Source organism: Lathamus discolor, chromosome 4, assembly GCF_037157495.1.
Source record: "Lathamus discolor isolate bLatDis1 chromosome 4, bLatDis1.hap1, whole genome shotgun sequence".
In the NCBI taxonomy this organism is placed as follows: domain Eukaryota; kingdom Metazoa; phylum Chordata; class Aves; order Psittaciformes; family Psittacidae; genus Lathamus; species Lathamus discolor.
This window is the reverse complement of record NC_088887.1, coordinates 32,831,680-32,847,079: the sequence shown is the minus strand read 5'-3', so window position 1 is coordinate 32,847,079 and position 15,400 is coordinate 32,831,680. Positions and strand designations below refer to the sequence as shown.

Below are 15,400 nucleotides of genomic sequence, written 5' to 3'. Positions count from 1 at the left end.
CCAAATCCTTGAAACAGGATTTTTGTCATTTGTTTCCTCTTCGATGAGGACTAAGGCTGAAAACCTAGAATCTTCAGTATCACAGGTACTAAGCAATTTTGGAGGAGGGGAAAAAATTTCCTTTTCTGTTAAATAGGCAACTTCTCTTTAAATATGGATGCATGAATCTAACTTTAGCTGTCCAGGTTTTCACATTTCTGATCTCAAATACAGAAAGTAGAGCATTAATCTAGTCTCTTGACTTCAAGGTTATCATTCATTGAGGTCAATGACTCCATCTCTGAAAAGCAGAACTTCCACTTTCAACATGATAACTGTTGCCCTTCAGTACGCAACTGTGTTGAACTCCTCCCCAGCTGCTTTCTTGCAACTGCTGACAAAAAACTAACAGGCAGAAAGACAGCAGAAACAACTCCTGTAAAGGGAGTTATCTATGTAAAAATAGTGATTAACCCTAAAAACATTCTTCTCCATGCAAAGTGCTCATTAACTATCTATACTTGAAACTTCCATGAGTAACGAGCAACCCCATCTCTTATGTTATTTCCTTGGTATCTTCTGTTTATGTTAAACATGTGTTTATCTGCCCAGCAAAGACCTGAATAACCAACAAAAACTGCTCGTAATGACACAGTCAAATATGTGAACAAGTTACTGATGGACAGAATCCGTCCAATTGGAATGACAGTCACCAATCAGAAACAAAATTGCAATCAGCCTGTACTGTGCTTCTGTCTGGAAAAAGCACATGGGCAGAATGTCTGTTCCATTATAACCCAGTTCTGGTTTTATGCCAACAACATACATCTCACAAAAGACACTCCAGGTATGCAGCTACTTAAGTGGAATCATAGATAGTACAGTCACCATTTCCACAAGAAGAGGCAGGTTAAGTGATAAAAAGGTGATGCCCCAGTAAGTTTCTGGAGTTCCCTGGCAATTAAACTGGCTCTCAACAGACTAGTTCAAAGGCATTATCAGAAGTACTGATATAAGGTAATACAGACGAACTTCAAAATAGAGCAGCAATATTGGACACAGTTTTTTTCTGACTGTAGAGTAACAGTGGGGTTTTTTTGCTTTTGTTTTTTTTTACTACTGGCATACAAAAACATTCTTCAAAAGAGCTACAGGCTCAATGAAATCAGTAGCTAAACTATTAGGAGTATGAGACATGAGAGACGTGGCCCAATTCTAAATTTTTCTCCTACTTTTACATAAAACTAACACCTGAACACTTGCAAGACTATAAACTCAACCCAATCCAAGAAATCTAAGAACTTCACAGAAGTCTTTACACTTGTTACATTTTAATAAGCAATGCAACGGGGGGGGGGGGTGTGTGTGCATGCGCATGTGCGGACAGGCAAATATCTATACAAGTACATGCAATTTCATTGTTCTTGTACTATTTTTGCTGAGTACTACTGGAATGGCGCTTTTTTTGCCCCCTTTTGTTTTCCTTTTGAAAACATGAACAATATTGGGTTTTTTTTTCAATGAGCAATATGATCAGTTCCAATGTTTTACCAACCTTGAACATACCATTTTCACATTTTATATCATTTGCTTAGTTCCCAACATCTTTGGTGCATTCAACATATTTTCATGACAAAGAGAAGAATTTGATACAACTAGCATTTCTGATCTATTCTCTACATTCAAATCTACCTATGAAAATGCAAATGCATTAAAAAGTTAGTACATGATAAATCCTACTTTTAGGGGTTTACAGTAGGTCAGTTTCCAGTGAAATGAAGTGACGCCCATTATAAGAAGTAATTTATTTACCCTATAGAAACCTTCATCCTTTAGCCAAAGGTAGCTTAGACACTACCAGGCATCTCTGATCACTCATGCAGGTCAGTGACCTTCAGAAGCCAAGCCTTGTTGAAAATGCAAAAGAATCATCCTCAGTAACCACAGAACCTTTCAGTTCCTGGCCTGAGCTCTCACCAGCTACTTTGAACTTGAGAAAGGTATCAGCAGAGTCACCATATGACTCTTGTTGTTTCTGCATTACACAATAATTACAGTACATTTCTTCATTTTAAGGCATGCAAATCATGTTTATTCTCAGAACCTCAGCATACTAATATTGGCTCTCCTAATAAACAGAAAGCTGAAAATAAATCTTATTTGTCTAACTTCCAACTTGTATGACACATCAGAAGCCTCAAAGTCTTTGCCAAGGTACAACTGTTTTTCACTCTGTATTTATCATGGAACTTCCAAGTACAGAATTATGGCTTTAGAAGATAGAATTACTACTTGCAATTAAGAATCTTGTAAGCATTTCTACTCTTTAAGCTTGTAATTCTACAAGCTCACCATCATCAACAATCCTGACCAAAACTGAAAATGCTCAAGTTTTAAATCAGATTAATGTATTACAATATGAAACTTACTTCTCCCAAACAGTGTAAGATACATAAGGTACTATTTCATATTATCACCTCTCCTTTCAGTTGTGGGATGGATACTTTTAAAGCTTTCAAACCATTTTCTCAATATTTAAGTGGGGCTATATTTAAATCTACACCGCAAGAAGAACATGACCTACAGTGTTATCAATGACTGCCTACTAGACAAGAGTTCCACAAGTTTGATGGGACACCAAATGATTCGAATTCTGTGATTCTGTGACTTCAAATGCTATTCCTCTAGATTTAGACATTTATAGCAAATAGAAATATCAGAGTATTTTTTTCTTTCTCCTCTTCTTTGCCCCACCTAATTTTAGAATTCTTCAGACCCTCTTTTACTTGAGCTATCAACATACAACTTACAAACATTCAACCGAAATGAAGGAATGTTTAGTTTTCACAGAATGAAATATCCACTTACAGCATCTTGGTCTTAATCCAACATGCTCCATGTAAATATACCCTCTAAAGCTGTTTATGCATGAACAGCTGATGCAACTGAAAACTGTCAATCAAGAGATGATCTGCATGCATACGTAAATCTATCTAGCTTTTTTTCCAGCCCCAAGGACTGATGGGTTTTAGAGCTGAACAAGCACTCAGAAAGATCTGTCTTATGTGTACTTCCCTGTTACAGGACTCAAAATGAACTACACCAATCCTCTTGTACAACCTAAATTTTATTCTATTTCTGCTGAGCCTGATTTTTCCTGTCAAAATATTAACTATATTTTTAGCAAAACAGCATCAGTAAAAGTAAGCTATTTAATCTGCAAATACACTTGGCACTTTCAGTATTCTGACTGGCAAAAAAAGTAAGAACTTCCTAAAAGATCAATTTTAAGAATGACTAGTGACTCTCAAAGATGTTTAAAGTTCCTATTCTCAGTTCTTGAGAAACCTTACAGTAACTAGGTATAAGTCTTCAATATGGCATAATGAACTGTTAGATATAAATTTTACTTTTTTCAGATAGCTCCATAACTTTCAAAATAAAATTAATGAATGATGACATAGTGTGTCACTGAGCATACATGGTGACATACACCTGCTGGCAAGTGGGGGCATTAAAAGGGGATAATAACAAACAAGACAAGACTAAAGGTAGTACATTTAGTTAGCTTCTCTAGAAACAAACCCATGTTGTTTTGATTTTTTTTCTTTTTTTTCCATAAAACTTTGGAAACAGTATTTCCATTCAGGGAAAACATTTTCCTCATGGCCAGTTGCAGAAAAGTTCCAAAGGGCAAAGAAAGATTTCAAAACTCTGCAGGTTCCTCAACATCCTACCAAGGCTGGATCAACATAATTGTGGGGATACAGAGAATGGAATAGAAACAAAAACCAGATTAAGATCAAAGATTTTTCCCTTCTAAAAGCCCTTGAAAATAATATCACCTGTATGCATCGTCTTCTTTCAAGTCTCATATCATCCTGCAGGGGTGTGGGGGACGGGGGGAGTCCAGCAGCAAACAACACTGCAAAATGAAGAAAAAAAGTAAATGTAAATACAAACTATTAATATAACTAAAAAAAAAAAACCAACTGTAAACCTTCATTCTCCTAAATCTACATAGTGCTTAGTTCAACCCCAGCTCTCAGATATAACCACAGAGCTAAACAAAGGTAGTTACAAAAAAAAGGAATAAAAATCAAGTTTTCCAACAGTAGAGTAGAGACAAACATTACAAAGACTATCTTCCCCTAACATCTAATGTTAGGGGGAAAAAACCACCAAAACAACAAAACACCTATGTAAATGTTGAAATTTCAGGGATTAACTTAAATTTCAGCTGCTCATTGAGCACTTCTGAAAATTAAGATCATCCAAAGCTCTTCTCAAACGTACCAAAGTAAAACTATTGATAGTTACTCATCTTTACAAAGCCCTTCAATATGGGGATTTTTATAGAAACTCAGGACAATATTTATAAAACACAAGTGAACTTCTGTGGGATTTTACCAAATCAACAAACTACAGAAGTGTAAGTGCACATAAATCCATAAATGTGCAAGCCCATTTTTATTTCATATCTCACCTGAAACTCAATTAGGTTCACCTTACACCAAATTAAAATACGTTCAGAAAAATAAAACTATACCTTTCTACAAGACAAAGATACATAAAGACATGAGTTTCTAGGAGGAAATCTCCAACTGGAGTTAAAAGAGAACAGTAGGATTATGCCGATTAAAAAACAAAACCAAACCAAACTCCACAACACTCATCAACCAACCCCAGGTCAAAGTATTTTTCACATATTTGCTTTTCATTTGTTCTCCAACAAAATCGTCACTGGTACTCTTCAACCTACAAAAATATCAAAAGCACTTACAAATTACTGAGAATTTTGGAGAACCTCTGAAAACTACCCAACAGCTCAAATTGTAGAACCTAGATTATTACTATTTAAACACCTCCTGATGTATGTAACTCCAAGAAAGCGTGTCTAGACTAAAATGCACTTAGATACCGCAATTCCAGCGGAAAACATTGAAGCTCATTTCTTCATCAACAGCGACCGTTCAAGCACTTACATTCTAAGCCCAGCCAGCTTTTCTGCCACCACACTGGCTTCTTCCTTGTGCCATGGAAGTGCGGCACACACACAGAGACACACACACACACACAGCGGAGGTGTGACGGGAACACAAGGAAGAATTACTTTTTTGATACATGCAGGACCATTGTAACGGTTGTATTGTTTTTTTACGAGCAGGTGAATTATTGCTGTCATGCCTCCAAAAGACAGAGGGGGCAAACAAAAACTGGCCATCACACATCATGAATCAACAGCCTTGTTTTTTTACTGCTGCAGTTCCACAGATACCTAGAATGTCACTGCCACATCCACAGCAGCCATGAACTTGGCAAGACTCGTGAGTATTGCCTAAGGCTACACAAGATCCTACAAACTAGGCATTCTCTTACCTAAATTGCTTCATTTTGGATAAAAGATTCATTCTGGTATGTATACTAAGCACATACATCACAAGACAGTGTCTTGTACTGAGCTTAGTCCCGCTAAACCTAGCGGAGGCAGTCACTTATGTCCAAGAACAGGAGAAAAGGAAGAGCAAACTTGTTCTTCTTTACACTAAATAGTTCCTGGGTTTAAACCCAAGTTATGCCCAGCATACATGTGTGTCTCAGGGCTACTGAAAGCTCTCTATGGCCAAGATACTTATGGCATTATCTATTACATTATCTATGGACTATCTGTAGAAAGCTTTTTCCAGTAGTATCTGCAATGACTGAAGGCATTGCTCTTTTGTCTTTACCACCCTGTAGCTCAATACAGTAAGGATCACCTCTCTCACCTGCATCAGTACAAGGCCAGCTTCAATCCTAAACCAGCTTAGTTAGAACTATCAACAAACATACTTTGAGCAAAGCTATCTGAATTTCATCCAAAATAGATTGTAGAGCATTCATACATCATCTTCTGCCAGTTCTACAATGGGAATGGTAAGCTCCAAAAAGCAGCACATTAGCACATCTCCGGCGCTTTACAACAGAATGTTGTATGAAACTGACTGCAATGCTAGCAACATAAAGCACTGTTGTGGGCAACAGGCTGCCAACTCTATTCCTCTTTCCATAAGAAGAGGAAATCAGTTGGTAAGAACATGATAACCAATAAACACAGACACTACCAAGCTATAGCTACAGAACCTGAAATCATACAGATGATTTTGTCAAAGCAGGAAAGCAACTTCATGCATAGGGGAAGTTATGCTTTTTGCTGATTGGAAATTAATCTAGAATATTTTAAGACCGTAAGACTAGCTCTGAACAAGAAAGTCTCTTTCAAAAAATTCACAAAGTTGTAAGAGCAGAGAAACCAAACTGGAAAGGTAACACACACAGACTTGAACTATTTTAGAATCAGAAGATGACATTAGAGCTACTGACAATAAAGAAGAGTTGCTGATATAACTGTAAAGTCATGGGGAATCAATACATCTGCCCACTTCAGAGCTAACCAGCAAAACATATCCATCACAAACCAGTGCATTTCTTCAGTCTCCTTACAACTCTCTATCATCACACTTTGAAGAACTGGACAACTAGTGTGGAATTAAGACTGGAGCGGAAATGCAGGTGTCCACTGTATTCCAAGAAAATATCCACAACTTAACAAGTAACTTTAAAACATCACCAGAGAACAAAGACAACGAGTTACTGTGATGGTAACAGTATCACAGACACAATATAAAAGAGTAACAATTTGGGGGTTTTGTTGGGTTTGGGTCTTTTTTTTTTTTAATAGGCACAACCAAACCACATATAACAGCTGCAAAGGCAACACATTAAACTCAGCAACTGTGCATCTTCTGTTGTGCCTCTGCACTGCCAAGTTCTTAAAACCAAAAGGCCTTTTACACAGCCTGTACAAGGGCTTCCTGGTTTAGATACTAAATTGGTGGTAAGAAGAGGCAAGAACAAATCCCACTCATCACACAGTCTGTAAGATCATTACTACAAGAATCCCTTAGTAACAACATTCAGTGGGCTTCAAGAACCCAGTTTGATCTACTTACTGGTATAAAACAGAAGTGAATTGGAAATAAAGGAGCAGAAGGAAGACGCAAGAAGAAGAAAGGCATTGAAAAACAAACTACTGAAAGTGGTACAGCAAACAAAAGAATAAAAGCTGAAGTCTTTCATTTAAACAAAGAGAGCAGTTCTTAGAAATCACCTGTGTAAGAAGCTACCGTGCTAAAACTTTACTTCATGCTTTTATTTCCCATTTTAATTACTGTTGCTTTCTACTCTTCATCTTTCCTACCCACACAATGCTCCTCTGATTTCCTCAAAATACAGATAATGGGATTACCTATCCAAAGCAACTCCATATTCATGAATAATCTCAAGTGTAGACTTCAGCTTTACTATAAAATGTTCAGTTAGGTAAGCCAAAGATGCTGAGCATATTTTATTCCAGGTTATACTCCACCGTATTATAAACATGGTGAAAAAGCCTAGGTTGCATGTTAGCCTCCGATGACTAAATTTTATTCTATTGTATTTCTTTAGAGCATCCACTCCTTCCTTCAGAACATTCAATACACAACTTAAGTCAACAGGTTCACCACAAATCAAAGCCGGTTTCAGAGCAATCATACTTGTAAAAATCTAAAAGTGCAAAAACCTAAAAGTGCAAAAACCATTACTAACATCTCTCTGAAGAGGTTTCACTTCCCTCTACCATTTCTCTTTTTCGGGGGGCTTGCCTGGATATCAATCAGATAATGAGTTTTTGCAAATGTGGGCGATTTTATTACATTATGAGCACAGTAGGAAGCCAGTTCCAAATGCAGCAAAATAGCAGAAGTTTAAAAAAAAACTGTATTATTTCATAAACTTAAGAATGTACCTAAGTCATATAGTATGCTGCATATTTTGTTTGTATAATAGATAATAATTTACAGCACCTAGAGTTAAAAGATTCAATCCAATTCTATCTAATCCAAGTTTGCAAAGTGTTAAAGGTAGCCAGTATAAACACCTTCATAGAAAGGTCACATTTTTACTACAATTTTGTGTTCATTTTAAGCATATATGAAGAATTCTTTCCATGACAAATTTAAGTAAGAGGTCTTCAGAATATCAATAACAGCACACCCCAGAGCTTGAATTATAAGTCTGCTGGGGAGTGTTTTGCTTTTTACATTTTACTAATTAAAATGCTTTGTATACACATTTACTTCCCTTATTCAGTATCTTTGTATTGTAAGATTCAATACAGAACCTTTTGCAAACTAACCACAACAAAGTTAAGTTTTTCCTCTGTGAAAAGGTTATATTGTAATTTCTGAAGTCACACTCATGAAGTACCACAGAAATCTCTTCATATCTCATGACTACACACAGTGTTGTCAGAAATGAACACAATTCAGGTCACTGACCTTGGGTAAGTGCAGGCAGGCCTGTTGCTAGCAACATAAAATATAAATACATACTTAGAAGGAAAAATAATTTTTTATTTACTATAAAAATTATTCTACAGTATACAAAATTAAATTGAGATTATTAACATACATACTGGAGTATAATGGATCTAGATGTATATACATCTATACAATATCAATTTCTAAGCTCTTGCCATTTTGCATTTCAACAGCCTGTTCTTGAAACTAAGCACAATCAATGATGTTGCTTGACATAAGACATACATGGTAAAAGATTCACCAAATACACTGGATTTGGTGTGTTCTTTAAAATACTGCGTAATAAAATGTGAAGCATAACTAGTGTTACTGGAATTTAATATAAACATATAAATCTCACAGGGTTCTAGCGACTGTCAGCTTCCAATACTACTTCCCAGAGAGACCCAACTGAGGAATTTCAAAGTCACTGTTTTTGCTGCACCTAAAACATACAACATCTTTTGTTGCTAAGTAAAATCCTGTGTGTTCAGATGCACAGATTAACATACATCTGAAAACCAAACACACGTGCATATTTACTGCTTCTGTTCTATTCTGCACCAAGACGCTGGCTATCCAAAGTAGCCTGATTATTTTTCCCCCCCTCTTCATTCTCTTTAATTATTTCTTATATATGACGTCACGCACAACTACTTCGTATATCCAACATACAAAGCATAACTCTCTACACGCTGTCTGGTTCACCCACAAAATCACATGCACACATAAAATCAAAAGCAGGCATGGTTTCAGCATGAAAACCCAAAACATCCCTCCCCTTTCATAGTCACCTGCATGTTACTCCACCTGACAGAACCATATAGATTGCTAAAGCAAAATTCAAGTCATTCATGATCACCATCACATTTAGCATGTTCCCAAAGTAGTCACAGATCCCCATCTTTAGGTTTTAAAAATCGTAACTCAGAAGAAAAAATAATTACACCCCTCTTCAGTTTAGTTTGTGCATTCAACAGAACTACAAGCACAGTCACCTTCATATGTCAGTTTACTCAATGCGTAAGAAAGCAAATGTTAATGAGGGGCATTTTTCTACATAACTGGTTTCCTACTTCAGGTGAAAAGACAGCAACAATCAAAACTGAGTTTATACTAGGCTTCACCAATACACCACTACATCCTAAGAGTTTGTACTGTACTTTATACCCCCAGTTTCAAATGCATGCTGCTAAACTAGAAGATTATGCTACTTACTAGATCAAAATTTGTGAGATACATATGAAACAACTGCATCTAAAACAAAACACACTCTACCACCATTTTTCTTGTGTACTGTAAAATTATTTTCGGTGTCCCAAAAAGCACTAGTTCCTCTAAAAATATACTGCAAATTACTAGTTTCACTCTTATTTACAACACGTGATGAAAGAACCCATGCTTTAAGTGTGAAAGCATGTACAACAAGCAGCTTTACTAAAATCACAAAGTTTCTCACCCAATTCAAACCTGGCAAAGGCAGAACTATAGGTGCAGTAGAGCAAGAATTTCTTTTCAACAGCAGTACTGCTTAAGCAGCCTGTATCCTTTCCATCACTACCTGCTTGGCTGAGACAGTGATACTATTACAAGGTCACTCAGCAACCAGCATTGGGGAAATGACCTGGTGGAAAAAATGGAGGGGACACCACTATTTTTCATTCTGTATCACTCGTCTAATCCGGTTCACTATAAATGCACAGCAGCCTGGCAGAAGGAACAAACAGCTGGGACAAAAAGGGGCTTCTTAGGCCAGTATTGGTGTCAAAATGCTAAACACTGAAGTGCACTTCATTCTATCACAGAAGGACCTAACAATAGTGTCATACCAGTATTAATCCAGTAAGACTTCAGAGTGCAATCTGAACCTCTGAAATTTGTGATTTATAACATACCATTTTTTTAAACCTAACCTTTTTATGAAAAGCAACATGTAACTTCTAAAAAATGTACTACTTTCCTTGTATATAAAGGAACCAGTGTAAAACTCACACCTGACCCATACAGCTAGACAACTTGGGATTTGTTTTTTAAATATTTATTTGTTCATGTAAACTCCAGAATAAAAGCTATGGATTTTAGGAACAATCAAACTGACACAACTGGGGGAAGAGAGGGAGAGAGAAGAGAGAAAAAAGCCCCAAACTTACCTAACATAAAAGTTCAAATACTTGAGATATTTTAGATAATTTGCATATGCTTTTCTCACTCATTGACTAAAAATATTAATTTTTTAGAAGCACAAACTTAAAATATTTTTCAGTGTACCGACCATACAAGGAATCACAAATTAAAGGGGGGAGTGGTTATTTTTATCACTCATTTAATAGCGTCAACCAAACTAGATGCGGTTACGTTTTAACCGTTTTGGAAAAGCAAACTCATGCCACTGTGCTTATATTCCACTCCCTCAACCAAAAGATGCAAAGAGATGCTATAAGCAGGAGTTGCCTATCCTGTGCAGTATCAGCTAAAATACTCGTAACTGTTGGATGCCACTGAACTCTTAGAACCAAGTCCTTGCTTCTGTACTGTTTAATGGCTTCATTGAGTAAAAATGCAATTACCGAAGGGTCCCATTTACATGAATCCCATTTATATATTCTAGAAAATAATTTTATCCCAAATTCCCATGAGCATTAAGACAACAGAATTCCAGGAAAACTAAGGGTATTTATGAAACACAGACACTTTTTTTTTTTTTTTTAATTCTTTCTATGTCAGCTTACAAAACCAGATATGAGTAATAAACTAATCCTTTTTCAGGTTAACACATATCCTAACTACAATTTCTTTCAAAGGTGACACCTGATATTCAGCCATTTTAGTTTATATATTAAACACGAACAGAACAGTAGCATATGAGTAAAGTCATATTTCAAAGCAGAATATCCACAAGGGCTGTAAACTAGTTTATCCAGGGCAATCTGCTCTCAGAGTTGTGAAATGCTTTTCAGAGCTAAGATTTTTCTATAGAGGTCCTCAAAAAGATCGATCATTTCATTTACAAAAACTGTTTCTGTTAGTTGTGGTTGGGAAAAGAACTTTAGATATGCAAAGCAAAACATATGCCACTGTATGTTTGCATTCATCTGTTTGCAACTTTAGACCTAAAAAAGTCTCAAGACTGTATAACCTTCCTACTTCTCCCGGTCTATTTTTCAGGCATGAAGCAAGCAACCAAACACAGAATTAAAGGAAAGTCTAGAATTTCCACAAAACCTGGCCAAACATCACTCAATTTAGAGATATTTACTACAATCTTGATACTACTACAGCTTACTATTCCTTCCAATTTAGTGGTCACTAACTACTACTTCCAGTATTTGTTGTACACTTTATTTAAAAAACAGACTACTTGTCAGAGACCTGGCAAGAGAAGGTACTGACTACTACTTCCACTTTTTAATCCTAGAGTCCTAGACTAGAGTTTGGACAGCATTTGTAGTGCTCTGCAGACATGCAATGCCTACTGAAATGCTTTTACCTCCCGAAAACTGCAAGAGCTCAAACGTATAGATATGTATAGATACACACACACATGCACACTATGTATGTATGGGAGGTAAAGGCAGTTCTTTGCAAATGCAGACTATTTTAACTGCCAATGACTTTACACTGATGAAGACGACAGTTTCTGTCCAAAAGGTTGCCAAAAGGTATATACATATATTGAAAAAAAAGTATTTTCCCAGCTACCACAGTTTCAAACAAAATATTGTAACCTTCAAGAGACTTCAGCTTTCTAAGTGACCTATCCTTAACAAATCCAGATGTTACTGCATTTTGACATCATGACTGTTTCCTTATTTTAACTGTTTGCTTTTTCTTTTCCCTTTTTAATTCTGCCTTGACGCATGCAAAATTCCACATCATGCTGCAATGTACAGGTAACAGTAACCAGGAATTAATAAATTAATACACTATCATCATGTTTCAGCAAACACTACTGTAACAGAACTGACCAAAACCAGAGAGAATGTAAAATCTTACTCAGAACACAACAAACTCCATGACAAAAATACTTCATACACTTATATAGATCCCTCAGAAATCATCTGTAGAGCTGCTATCAGATGTCTAAATGAAATAAGACGTCTCCCTTTCAACTGCCCTGATACAGTAGTATCTTTAATCTTGAAGGCTTCCAAAATATTTTAATACATGGAGATACGCACACCTATCGTTTTCCAAAAAAACAAACCAACCAACCACACACAACTGTAAACTGCTGGACAGCTCTGTAAATAGATGATGCTTATTTATAAGACTTCACATAAATGGCTTGTTTCAGCTATACACTGGTTTGCGTACCTTTGTAAATACTTTTTAACATTTTCAATCACAACACAGACTAACTGCTGTTCAACTGATTCCCATACGGCTCCCATTGACAAATGGAATCACAGAATAGTTTGGGTTGGAAGGAACCTTAAAGCTCACGTAGTTCCAATCCCCCTACCATGGGCAGGGACACCTTCCACTATACCAGGTTGCTCAATGCCCCGTCCAGCCTGGCCTTGAACACTGCTACGGATGGAGCATTCACAACTCCCTGAGGCAACCTGTGCCAGTGTCTCACCGCCCTCACAGTAAAGAATACCTTACTTATATCTGATCTAAACCTTTGTCTTTCATTATTCAGGATATTTAGTCTGGACAGGCATACACACAGCCAGGTACTCTGGTCATATGTTAACCATATGCCTAGGTCTTAAACCAGCCTTCACCCCATAAATCCCCATACCTTTTGCTAAAGCAGGTAAAACTCTAATACGAAAAGTGATAATGCAGAAGCACTGCTGATATCCTTTCCACTTTAACATAATAAATCAGATTTAACTGCCCAAGCTTCAGTTTAGACTGAAAAACTGGAACTTGTCTATTTCAGCTTGTGTCCAAAGAAACTAAATGAACGTATTTAGTTCTCAAACATCAGAATTCTCCTTAATGCATCTATCAGACTTCACCCACTTAGATAGGTTTTTCTGAGGACACTTACTTGTTCAGAGATGGTTTTGAGCAACTGCACTTAAAAGGTAACGTAAAAGAAATAAATTTCTTCAGTTGCAAATACATACCTTCATCATCCTAGAAATCCTGCAGAACTCAATGTAAGCCTTCTCTAAAAAAATAATAATCATCTCTAGCCCTTAAAAAATCATTCAAGCAGCTGGCCAAATCATAAGTCAGCCACAACATCATTCTGATGGTAAACTCACCAGCCACTAGGAAAAAGTATTATTATTATACTTTTATTATACCTTGAGTGCAGTCATTTAAGAAACATGCCATGAAGGACAGCCTCAGCTCAAAGCTTTCTCCTTTTTTTTTTCTTCTCTCAGGGAAATAGGCAAAACACAGTTTCCTTATCACCAGGTGCTGATTTTTTCATGCAGGACAAGCTCACAGGCTTCACGTTTATATTAAAACAGTCAAACTCAGTATTTCAGACACAGAGTACACACTGCCTCTCAAGAAAGGCAAGGGGAAGAGACTAATTTAGCATGTTGACAGCAGCACCTAAGACAGTTTTGGCTCAAACGACTATTCCTAAAAGTAACTCTAAACACACTCTTCCAAGTGGAAGGAGATACTCTTTCTCTATTTGTACAACTCAAAAGTCCCAGCATGTTATTTCTTTTTCTGCATACCCCAAGCATAGTACTATAATGAAATATACATGGAATAGCCACTCAAGTGTAGTAAATGGGGACAAAACCACAATTTAAGCTTGTCTACAGAACTCAGATTTGCCTTTTAATTGTATCTATCAATGTTAAAACACACTAAAAGGGAATTTCAGGATTACTGCTAGGATTTCAGGATACTGACAAAATAACTGGGACCATAAGCTGGGCACGAGGAGTTAGAAGTTGTTTAAAGAAAAAGAGGAGGAATCCCTTATTTCCAAAACTACAAATACCAGAGCTGCTCTCCCAGCTCTTTTTAACTTGGAAACCAAAAACGAAGGTCCAGCTTTTGTCAGACATGCCAGTACAGAAACACTATGTTTAAAAATCTTGTTCAACATGCTTTCAAACAGCAGTTCATATGAAGCTCAACAGCTCTGAAAATTGACAGTGGTCAAGTTCAGGCTCCATGACAACCAGATGCATTCAAAATAGATGGTGAATAAACTGAGTTACTTCATTAAAATAAGAATACTCAGGCTGCAGCTCCCCAAAAGCCAAAGGTGACTTAGATTTGGCTGCTCTTTTCTCACCTACAGCCCTCCTTACCTTCAACCACTGAATGCAGACCAATCTCTTGCACCACGTTTGGCATCTGCCTCAGTCCTGCTGAGTCAGTTCTGCAATTTAGCACGATGCAAAATATTCACCTTTTTTGATCAGTTTTCTGCTGACTCTGCACACCTCCGGAGCCCAAGTCCAACTTTCAGCTTCAAAACCTACACAGTAAATAAGAACCTAATTGTTCTTTTTAGCACATGCATACAGCTGACACATTTATATTCTGCATAATACTACTTGATCACAGAAAACTATATTTGCATTTTTGTGTAGTCTTTGATATTCTGGACCTTTGAAACTCACAGTTTCTAGGTTAGGGCCAGAAGTCCAAATACTTACTGATAATGGAAGTAAGGTAGCCATGCTCTAGGACTGTGCTGGGGCAATAAACAGGGCATTCTGCTCATAGATGGAGAAACTCATTGTATTAGGCACTATGGTACACAACAAAATAGTGATCCTCACCTAAAAAGTTCACTGTCTAAACAGACCATGTTTGTCCACAGAAAGACAAAACCAGACAGCTCACAAACTTCAGCTATCTATAATAAGGTTTGCTCTACAGGCTAAGAATACAGTATAAGAGAAGTAAAGAGCAAGATAGCTAAAGTATTTCTGATGGTTCTTGCTAAACTGACACAGAGCACCTTGAAGACCACAGCTAACATCTGGTTTAATATCAACAGTAGCAGACCCCCCCTCTACTTCAAGAACACAAGTGAAATGTTTACAGGCTTTTCTATATATAGTTTGTGTCTGTCATAATAGTCTACATAAATAAATTTG

General features: G+C 36.8%; 1 protein-coding gene across 2 annotated transcripts in view; it reads right to left on the bottom strand.

The window, feature by feature from the left end:
- The window catches only part of DYRK1A (dual specificity tyrosine phosphorylation regulated kinase 1A), an 85,655-nt gene that overhangs the window by 51,209 nt on the left and 19,046 nt on the right, over positions 1–15,400 (bottom strand). For both annotated transcript variants that reach the window (XM_065676948.1, XM_065676947.1), the window contains exon 2: positions 3,825–3,904. In XM_065676948.1, coding sequence (XP_065533020.1) covers positions 3,825–3,834 — 10 coding nt within the window. In that variant the 5' untranslated portion in view covers positions 3,835–3,904. The remainder of the gene's footprint in view (positions 1–3,824; positions 3,905–15,400) is intronic.